This window comes from Aotus nancymaae, unplaced genomic scaffold (genome assembly GCF_030222135.1).
Source record: "Aotus nancymaae isolate 86718 unplaced genomic scaffold, 86718_ANA_hifiasm-v0.15.2.pri h1tg000040l, whole genome shotgun sequence".
NCBI lineage: Eukaryota > Metazoa > Chordata > Mammalia > Primates > Aotidae > Aotus > Aotus nancymaae.
In genome coordinates this window covers 73,571,344-73,582,991 of record NW_026988454.1, presented here as the reverse complement: position 1 = coordinate 73,582,991, position 11,648 = coordinate 73,571,344, and the positions used below count along the sequence as shown (strand labels likewise).

At 32.7% G+C, this 11,648-nt stretch overlaps 1 protein-coding gene across 5 annotated transcripts in view; it reads right to left on the bottom strand.

The window, feature by feature from the left end:
• Window positions 1–2,185: 2,185 nt before the first annotated feature.
• EPHA7 (EPH receptor A7) overlaps window positions 2,186–11,648 on the bottom strand; it is a 184,044-nt gene continuing 174,581 nt past the window's right edge. For all 5 annotated transcript variants that reach the window (XM_064360827.1, XM_064360828.1, XM_064360829.1 and 2 more), the window contains exons 15-17: window positions 8,423–8,616; window positions 7,236–7,391; window positions 2,186–5,468 (exon numbers count right to left, since the gene is read on the bottom strand). In XM_064360827.1, the coding sequence (XP_064216897.1) occupies window positions 5,354–5,468; window positions 7,236–7,391; window positions 8,423–8,616 (465 nt within the window). In that variant the 3' untranslated portion in view covers window positions 2,186–5,353. The remainder of the gene's footprint in view (window positions 5,469–7,235; window positions 7,392–8,422; window positions 8,617–11,648) is intronic.

Below are 11,648 nucleotides of genomic sequence, written 5' to 3'. Positions count from 1 at the left end.
TATTTCAACACATTCTCCATATGCAGTTTAATATTTTCTATTCGTTTTTCTATTGTTTTCTATTCATTTTATTTAGCTTCAGTTATTTGAAATGGTGAGACTCGAACAGTGTCCTTTGCTAAACTAAAACCATGCTACTTAAAACAAATTTGCTCATTTTTTTCCTCTGAGCATCTTCAAATAAGATCTGTAATTAAACACACATTGAAAAACATATTGTACCTTCTTTAGTTATATATAAAATCTACAAATATAGCTAATTTGAATTTCAAGAGGGAGATAAAAATAATCTTCAGCAGTAGATAACTAGGACATTTAAAATAATGAAATACAAGGTGCAGGTTATATCTGATGGAGCTTTATTTGCCATTAATGGAGGTTTAGAATAGACAACACCCTACTAATTTTTGTTGCCAAATTTATCAAATTTAGAAATTCCTACTACTGTTACATATCTACAAAACAGTTGGCCAGTGCATCACTACTTACTAAACTTTGTGCAATAGGTCCAATTAAATTGGATCAATTAATTACATTTATTTTAACCTCAAGGTCAATCAGAAGAGGTCTTTTATTGTTTTAATTACAGATTTAATTACATTCAATCACTGAACTTGAAAAAAATCCACCCCTTTACTGCACTTAACTCTAATGAGGCTCGCAGGAGCATTCCTATTGAAATGTTTTATTCTCTTGCCCATATTCTTCAAGCTATGCTTGAGATGCACTAGGCAGAAGAATAAGAACAGCTGGTGGGAATATGTAGGATACTGCAGGGACAGCAACACAAGGCCAAGAGGATGCTGTTCCCCAGCTTGAAAATTTGCCAGTCAGCATGTTGACTTTATATTTTACTATCTGTAGTTACAGTTTTTGCATTTAGGAATTACATAATCTCTTTGATTCATGTGTTTCTTTCAGCCGCTTTCTTCAAAATTGACATTGAGTTTTCATTGCAGATAACAATATACAACAAAAGGTAAAAGTAGGAGATAAGCACTTCACCAAAAACATTGTTACTGATGACTACCATAAATATTTACATTTTTATTTATGAAACATATCTTTAATAATGGCTTATGATAGCTTATTTTTATACCAGTTATAAATCGAATAGTTTAGATATAATTTTATAATTTCTGGGATCTCCCTCACTGTTCCAGGATATATAATTATCACTGTATGAACTGAACAAGAATGTTGGTTTATGTCTTGAATCTTTGAGCAGCATTTTGTTAATATGTGTATCAGGAATGGGCAGGGGCAGCCCAAGATTTTAAGATCACCTTTGAATTTCAATCTGGTGTAGCCTGAGCCTCAGCACTTCAAGTATGAGAGCTAGCAATAGCACCTCATCTGACATTTGCCTATTATTCTCATTTTGGGGGGAATTTAAGAGGGTGATGTTTTAAGATAGGGAGTGCTTAGTTTTCATCATTTCAGGTGCAAGTTAGAATGATCACTGAGTCACTTTCTATGTTAAACAACTCAATCATTCAATCAGATTTACCACTTTTTCCTTTTTTTTTTTGATTTAACGTTTGCATTATCCAGTAGACTGAATGCAAAAACAATCCAAGCTGATCAATTATATCAAATGTTTAAAATATGTGAACGTCCAACAACAAAGTGTTTCCTTTCTCATGCAAGTATTACTGTTAGTATTATGTAATAGTAGTTTCAGGAAGGAGCAAAAAAGATTTTAACTAAAATGTTTGGCAGTGTGGCTTTTAAGACATCATCTTGTTATTTTGTAATAATTAGTGTGGAATTAAGTTAGTGTGCAAGAGAACAAAAGGAAGCAATGTCTATTCATTTTTCTTCATATTCTGATTGGTCCACTGAACTATTTCAATAAAACTTTATCTCTTCTTGTAATATTACATAGGAAAATAAGGAAAGTGTAAGGGATATAAAGGAATCCACCAATGATTGGAGACAGAATTTTCTTTACATTGTCTAATAGACTTGTTTATTATTTTAAGCTGGTAAAAAGAGACTTATGATTCGTGTTGAAGAAAGAGTTATTTGTGCTTGATACATTGAAGACACTGTTCAAAAGCAGTTTGTCCTTATAAAAGGATGACCCCTGTAGTATTTCTTAGGCAAGGAGGGACAAATTCATCCAACAAAAAGCACATCTCGCCCCGAGTTCCCCATGATTTCTCCACATATAGCAAAAAAATACACATCAGTAATTTATTTGAACATGCACATCAGTGAGTAGCATAGTTCTAGGCTACTCAGGAAACAAAAGGGAGAATATCAGCATTACCTAAATAAAAAAGAGAGGTGAATTACACCATTTTAATTGTCTTAAAAACACGGATAAGAAGAGCAATTAAAATATAGTCCTAAACAGTACTAGCTAATGTAGATTACATAAGTATACAATATGATTCAACTAATAGTGCTCTGAGAAGCATAAACCACCAGTTCTAGTAAACAAGGCCCAGATCAGTTGCTGAGAAAATGTTAGATTCAGATGTAGTACAAGTTACTTTTATTTCAGTACTGAATGCAAAACACAGGTCAAGTGTGAGGACAGCGTTCTAAAAAAGGTGGCTCTATTAAAGCAAGGAGGCCATTTCCGTTTGCATTTTTTATAATTTTGGAATTCTATTTTTGACGTTCACTTTCTCTACTTTTCCTCCCCTGAGCACTAATTTATTTAAAAAAAAAAGATTTCAAGGTGCAAGTTGTACATTCTTATCATTATACCATCTCATCTCTTTCTGGAAGAGAGTATTACAATCAGCATTACAATGTTAATTCTTTTTCTCTTAATATTTGTTTCACATACATGTATTTCAAAATCATAATGTTGATTAGGAAAAGAAACTTACAAACGAGAGAGTGATGTAATCATACACTTCCTATTGTGCTGTGTGTCTTTCCCATCCCTTCTCCCCTTTCCCTGTAAAGAGCTGTAAAAAATTTAAGGCAGATGAGGTATATTGCTGAAGGAAAAAGTCATTTTTGAAAAAAACTCAAAAAAACTTTTATTCTGCCCTTCTACTGAAGAAAGACTACTCAACTATAAATCTAGTGCTAGAAAAAAGCAGGAAAGACACCATTTGCATGTACCATACTATGTCTTCTATTTCTAGAATGGCTTTTTGTTAATTTAATTTTAATAGAAAAAATAAGCACCTTAAGCTATGAACAAGAAAAGAACCTCATTATTAGTGAGTCTAGAATCCAAAAGGAATTAAGAACACTCACTCAAACTCTTTCACTCATTCTCACAAAGGCCAATGCTACTGATTAGAATTGTAAAGTGCTGTACTTAGTATAAACACTTGTATACACTGCAGACACTGAAAAATAATCCTCAAGCACATTGTGTTATAGTTCCAAAAATATATTTACAGTCTATTACAAAGATTACAAATGGAAGTGTCTAGGTGACTGTATTATGCTAATTAAAATTATTTTTACAGATTACTTTTCCTTAGGGACAAAAAACACTTTAGTGAAATTAAAATGATTTTTCTAGTCAATCAAAAAATAAATTAAAATATCAAATAACACTGTACAGTGATTTAAAAGAAAAAAAAGGGTGGGGAGGGGTTTGGGAAGCAATCCATTTGAGTTTTTCTGTAGCCATCTTTGGTCCTAAATGTGGGAAAACACATTATGTAGCACTGAAAATACCTGTTCTTTTGTGATGCTCTGCAAGTAAAATAGAAAAATATAGTGCATTTTCAATGTATTCAGAGCCCACTACAGAGAAATGTGTGTACAAAACAAGACAGTATAAATAAAATTTACAAGTTTTACAAAGGAACATTTACAGATTTTGTTTCTGTTATCTGTTTGTTTGTGGATGCCCACATTATCAAACAAGACCAATTATGACCGATCCCTGGGATCTTTCTCTATTAAAATCATTATAAACAGCCCAATTCTCTTTGGAAGTACAACAGTTCAATTCTGGGGTAGTTCATGATTTTCATAACTTTTGAAAGCATTACTCACAATATGTATACATTCCTGCAATATCTATAAAGACACATTTAATTATTGCTTATGAAATTCTAACACAGTAATCAAATAATACGGTTTAATAAATAAAGCTTAAAAAACAAGCCAGATCCTTCACCTCTTCCTTCTAGGGTAAAGAGTCCTTTCATTTAACAAGTTTCTTGCATCAGTGTTCACAAATAAAAGACTTTTTGTTTTGTTTTGAACTGCAATGGTGATATTCTGTGCAGCAAATTTGTGTTTAAATGGTGAAAATTGTGAACTGCCCCTTTATCATGCTTCAGAGTTATAATATAAAAAGATTATTTCCTTTCATGTTTGGACTGCATTGAACAGAAGAGGATATAAAATATATGTCAACTATTTATCCTAAATTTCCTAATGTCACGAGACTGAAAAAATCTTGATGTGCTCAGATTGAATTTTAGATAACACTGGATAGTTAGTTCTGCTTTCAGAGACTTGCCTTCACCAACATTCTTCAGATGAAGTGCCTCATCTTTTTTTATATAGCCATAAACCTAAAATTCGAGTTTATTAAATTCTGTCTAGTAAAATCACTCTATAAACAATCTGTTAAAAGTGCCTTATAGTATTTATGGATCATTATTGCTTTTTTCATTGAAAAGATAGTGTGTTGTCTGATCTTTACAAAAAATTTCTTTTTAAAAAATATCAGAGCTCTTGGCAACTTGCATTTTCTTGACTACCTGCCAATTATCAAACAATATCAAAACAGCACTGATTAAACAGAATAAAATGGCACAAAAAGGATACCAATGTTCTGACAGAGATGTATCTTCAATCATGCTATTTCTTTTGAAATTTGAGATTCTTTCAAAGGTACCCAGTGTAGTAATGTGTTACAGATTTAACACTAAAAAGGTCCAAAGTTATAAACAACTTTCTAAAACAAAGTCCTTATGAAGAATAAACACAAATGATTTTAAAAAGGAATAGTCTGAAATCACAGATTTAAGGAAAATATTTCATTGATTTTAACAATAAGATCATGATTTTATTTGACAAATATATTCTTTCTTAAATTCTTTATGTACATTTTAAAAAGTCTATAAGACAAAAAGGAGGTTAGAGAGCTCAAGGTGTTTGGATGTTTTTCAGGTAGTACTTTGTTTATTGTCACTGCTATTTTCCTGGCCACCGATGGTGGATCCTAAATTCCCTTTTTATGTATTCTGGTGGCACTTAGGAGTTCAAGTCTATAGGTGCTTCTTAAAATTTCTCTTCACTGTTGGAAGGACCCAGGACATCATCAACTGTCTTCTAGCAGCATTCTATGCATATAGTGAAGGCCAGTACTGTTCTCTTGCAGTTTGTAATCTCCCTTAAAAGGGAGAAATGCATATCACACTTGAATGCCAGTTCCATGTAAATGTAGCATTTGTGCTCTCATAGTCTGAATGCTGCTCATGATTTTCTTTTGATGGCCAACCAGTGTGATCCCTAAACTCATCACATCCCTGAAAAAAACAAATGCATTTTTTATTAGGTACCTTACAAAGAATTAATGTGCTACTAAACTGTCATCAACTGTTTCATTAAATACATTATCTTAGCCAAACAGATCTTATCTTAGTGTTCTTGGGTATTATGATCATACTCCGGCATTGGAGCAGAATAGTAACCTACATCAGCATTCTCCTTTGTAAAAACGTAATTGCTAAGGCTCTCAATTTACTCTCAATTTATTTTAAAGTGATTTGATATTTTATATAAGAAATTATTTAAGTCTTAAAACTATTATTAACTTAAGGAAAGATTAGGAAATGTTATTTGAAATGTATTCTCAAACGCAATAGAGGTTTAGAAACCTTTAACTGGAAGCTGGATATAGTATAATGAAAACATGTGCTGGGATCTGGTAGAAAAATTGGAAATCATCGATGATCATGCATAATTTCATACTGAGTTTAATTAACATATGGTAGTTCTGACTGTATTATTGGTTACATAATTACTCCATTCAGTTCAATAATCTGATTATATGTTATAAAAACAATCTTTTAAAATGTACAATCTCTATGTTTAATATATTAAATTTAAAATAAGAATTAAATTTGTGTTTTTTTGCCTTTCCTAAGAGCTATATACATTGAGCTTCTGTCTTTACAAGCAACTAAAATATTGTAAAACTATAGAACTGCAGTTAGTCACTGCAGTGACTAAGAAACATGTTTTTTCAGGGGTACAGATTGCTTTTTGGACCCAAGTGTAAAATGCCAACTCCACCCACATAGTGACTAGGTGGACAAGACACTGAACAAGACAGCATGCACATACTTAAATTTTTATGTACATGACATTTCCTGGCATGTATTAGAAAAGAATATTTGATTGTTGGTCTTCATCTCATTGGAAAAACAATGACAGTACATAGTTTCTCACAAATGGAAACTTGATTATTGTTTTCCATTTTCAAATACACTGACTGAGAAGAACTATGTCACCCATGAAAGTCATGCTGCAGCCAAGTCAACTGAGATTCAGAGATTTTTAGATTGTCCAGGACCCCATAATTAGTCACGGAACCAGAGAGAAAAAGTGAGTTCTTTTAACTTCACGTTCATAGCAATTTCAAAAGTTCTTTTATCAGGTCATTTTTTTTTCAGGTTAAAAAATAATCAATCAATCATACATCTTCCAAAAACTAAGTTAAACTTTTACTTTTCAGCTATGGTTAACTGAATTAAACTTCTTTCGATCTCTTCAGAAAGTAATAATCATATTGGATGTTCTAATGCATTTAGTATTGAGTATAAAGTTTTGAGATTTTTTCATGTTCAATACAACCACGGTGAAAGAAATTCTCCTTTGTAATGCAGAAAGTTTCCCCAGTGAATATAATCTAAATAATACAGATGTTAACTACAGAGGAAGCCTCACTGGATGGTGTTTGGAACACCAGCTATGGAGCCATATTAGTTATTACTTACTAGTTAGGTTGGCTTAGGGGAAATAGTTAAATTTTCTGAACTTTAGCCTTGTTAACTACAAAATAGGTATAAAACTATAGACTTAATAAAGTTGTTGTGAAGGTTAAAAAGATAATGTGTTTAAAGGTCTAGTTAGTGTAATGCCTGGTACATAGTAAAAACTTGTTAAAGAAATATTTTTTTTTCTTGATTTGGGGATTCAAATTACTTTAACATAAAGAAGATAACCTAATGCATAAGGTATGGATTATACCTAATAAATCCTTAAATACAATTTTAAGAGTTTAAGCTTACTCAATAGTCATCCTGGCTACTGATTCAAGGGAATTGTAGCCAGCTGCCGTGAAGTTATCTTTATATCTTTCCATCTTAATAGCTTGTAGCCATTCTCCAACTGAACAAAAGGTAGTGAAATCCGGAGTGTTTTGATCCAAAAGAGGGCTTATTGGCCTAGATAAACATGAAACAGAAAAGCGATTATTATCATGAACTACCAAAGAAGTAATGCATTGGCCCATATAAAATTAGTGTAGAAAAAACAAAATCGGATGTTTTAATTGGTGTATATAATAAAAAAGTACATAGATATGCTAATAAAATCCTAAAGCATCCAGGTGGCCAGTAACTAAAAACTCCTAAATTTATATTTTATTTAGATGTGATGACCACCTGGTTTCGTCCTCCATATGTTTTTAAAAGTACAGCCAACAATATTTGGAATCAGTAAATAATTGTTCATTTGCTTTTCCAAAAGTAACTGGGAGTAAATGATGCACAGTTGCCTGTGTTCTAACGTGTTCAGGATCACAAGTGTGCTATAGGGATACTGTGCATCTGCTTTGCTAATGGCACTCTTGTGAATGCCCAGGGAGTTAGTATATCTCCACAAGTGCCTAACTTACTCCCAATATAAACCAGAGCATCAAACTTACCTGGCGTCTGAAGCTGAATAACTACTAATATGCGTTACAATCAAGCAAGCCAAGTGCAAATAATGAATAGACTCTTTTTAATAAAAGAGTACACTTCTTTAATCATGCATTGAATTTCTTTTATAAACTTTAACAGTATTGAATCATTTATTAAAAGACTTGAAGGAAAACAACTAAATAGGTAATATGCATATAACATAAAACAAGGACAACAGTAATAAAAACCCATGTAATAATAATAATATTGGTCTGAAAATATGAACTGCTATCTTATCACAAAAATCCAGTTTATAAAGTTTTTTTGACAAAAGCAGCTAGTGATATTTATAACTTAAAAAAATACAATATAACTAATACATTCTTTTTAAACACTAATTAAGGTAAGCTTAACTGAAAAGAAAAAAATACTTCTGTAAATACAATACATATAATATGAGTTTATACTTCAACACACAAGTCAATTTGCCATTGGGGTGAGGTTGAAGAGATAAAAGGTTTATGTGACTATTTTGATTTCTCCCAGATTCCATTCCCTTAGGCATTTCTTACCTACTACAAGTTCCCAGGGGAGTTTTCAGACTATTTGGGTTTCGAATCATTTTGTCTAGAATTCCAACTATCTGTTCAAATTTTGGCCTTTCAGCACGCTCTTTTTGCCAACAGTCCAACATGAGCTGGTGAAGACCAGCTGGGCAGTCCATGGGTGCTGGTAAACGATAACCTTCTTCTATTGCTTTTATAACCTAATAGCCAAAAGGACATTACAAATATTACTGATTTAGGTTCAATTATAATAACAAATTTACTGGTAGGCGAAATGATTTATCCAGATAAGAATAAGGCGCACTGCTTCACAAAAGACTTCCTTTTTTCCAAAATTTCCATGAATATTAAGCATGTTATTAAGGAATACGTGAAGTGCAGGATATGATGACATTTCCTAGTTAACTCAACAATAGGGAACAGCAATTAAGTTCATCCAGGATGCAATAGATGGAAACATTTTTAACATCATCCCAGAAGTTTTCAAAAGGGAACATGTTATGGAACTATCTTACTTGTATATAATTGTGAATATACATATAGGTCCATACATTTAAAAATTCTGCAAGTTGTAAAAGGAAACTGAGTTACCCAGAATCAGCCAAAAATGATTCACTATTAAACAGGATATCAAAATAATGTGAATGTACTATGATGGAAAATATTACCAAGCACACAATTCTTTTAAATAATATGGAGCTTACTGTTAGTGTTATAAGACAGTGGTGTGGTGGAACGAGGTTGTATTGGTTTATGAGTGGCGACGGCATCCTTTCGCCTTATCTCACACTGGGAGATTGAAATCAGCCTGGGGGAAAGGTTACAGCAGGAAAGTGGGAAGGGTTACAAACTAGGGCTTTCCCAGCCAGAGAGCTGGTTTTTATTTTATTTTTTTTAATCAGCATACCACTGCCTATTTATATCTAATAACAGTCACAAAAACTGTTTATATGAAGATTTGAATGTTAATGAAAATAGTCCCCTATAAACATTTGTATGTGGCAATCAGAAAAATTATTTATCATGTAGACTTGGGATTTTTATATGAAAGGCAAAAATAGATCTTAAAAACTCAAAAACGTTCCAAATCTGAGCAGCAAATAGAAGAGAACAAGAAGGCAAACAGCAGAAATAAGAAGGGCTTGGAAAACACAAAAATAGTATTCAAGGGGGAAGAACAAATCATTTGATACTGACTGATATAATGGTAGAAATGTTAGAAAAAATGACCCTCTGGGAGAAAAAAAGTATCTTTGAGTTTTTGAAGAAAATAAGGCCAAAGGTAGGCAGACAAAAAGCTGACTTTACGAAATGTTGATGGCCTTAATACTTTTAGGGAAACACATCCTTAAGATGCATACTGACATTCAAAAATAGCACCTTAAAATGTAAAAGGTTGTAGGATAGGGTGTAATGAGTACAGTACCTGGCATCAACAATGTTTGAAAGAAAAATTCTTTTGTGTAAGAGAAAAAAAAATAAAAATGTACATTTTTTCTTTAAGAAAAATCTCTAAGTCAAATTAAGTTTAAGAAGTAAATAGATGGACTTTGTTATAGTAACTTTTGAAAATTTATGTAAGTATAAAATTTAAGACTAAACTCTTTTCTAATCACTAGATTGTATTTCCATCAGTTTATTAAACTCTTGATCTGAATTTTCCATAGTTACCTTCACTCTATATATTTAAAACTGAATGTATCACCTCCCATCCTAATCTTTTACTATTCAATTAACCGCACTTACAGTCCCAGTCAGAAAGCTGAAAAGTGTCGCAGACTCTTTGATTCTCTCTCTCTCTCATTTTTTTTTTTTTTTTCTTAAAGACAGAGTCTTGCTCTGTCATCCAGGCTGGAGTGCAGCGGCACAATCCCAGCTCACTGCAGCCTTGAACTCCAGGGCTCACCTGATCCTTCTGCCTCACATCCGTTTATACACACAATTAGTCACCACTTTCTGATGACTACTTCCTGAATACGATATATGCTCAAATACTAGAGAAAGTATTTTTCCATATCTATATCCACATTTATATCGCTCTCTCTATATATACATCTCCCTGAAGTGATGGAGTAATTATTTCATAATTAAGTCTTTACAAAGTTTCACACTGAGGTGTTTCTTTAAGTGCTTCATTTTGAACAACAATTATGGAGAAAACACCTTGGCCTTCAGTGACCTTAATCAATGTTGGTACTGAATGCAATGGAGGTCATATGACAGAACTTAAAAATTTCCTTTTATGATCCTATAATTACAAATGTTGGGTATCACTGCAAACATTCCTCTAAAATATCCCTGTTGGAAGCTATACATCAAACAAACATACCAAATGGTAACTCTGTAAAGATCACAAATTTATAAGTATAGGAGATTTTATAGATATATAAAATATATATACACACACATATATATACACATACATATACATACACACATATATATGTATATATAATTTTTTACTTGAGATGAAGCCTCACTCTGCTGTCCAGGCTGGAGTGCACTGGCACGATCTCCACCACCTCCGCCTCCCTGGTTCAAGCAATTCCCTGCCTTAGCCTTGCAAGTAGCAGGGATTACAGATGCCCACCAGCACGCCTGTCTAATTGTTGTATTATTAGTAGAGACGAGGTTTCATCATCTTGACCAGGCTGGTCTTAAATTCCTGACCTCCTCATCCACCCACCTCAGCCTCCAAAAGTGCTGGGATTACAAGCATAAGCCACTACACCTGGCTGAGAAATTATATTTTTTAAAAATCATTTTAAATGCAAAAGATTTCAGGTGGTTTTGCACAATATTCCACTAATAGCACTGTACTTGAATTAGAAAATGCTATGTTATAGAAATAAAGGGTATTCAATTAGGAAAGGAGGAAGTCAACTTGTCTCTATTTGCAGACAACATGATTGTATATTTAGAAGACTTCATCGTCTCAGCCCAAAATCTCCTGAAACTGATAAGCAACTTAAACAAAGTCTCAGAATACAAAATCAATGTGCAGAAATCACAAGCATTCCTATACACCAATAACAGACTAAAAGAGAGCCAAATCAAGAACGAACTGCCATTAACAATTGCTACAAAGAGAATAAAATACCTAGGAATACAACTAACAAAGCATGTAAAGGACTTCTTCAAGGAGAACTACAAACCACTGCTCAAGGAAATAAGAGAGGACACAAACAGATGGAAAAGCATTCCATGCTCATGGTTAGGAAGAATCAATATT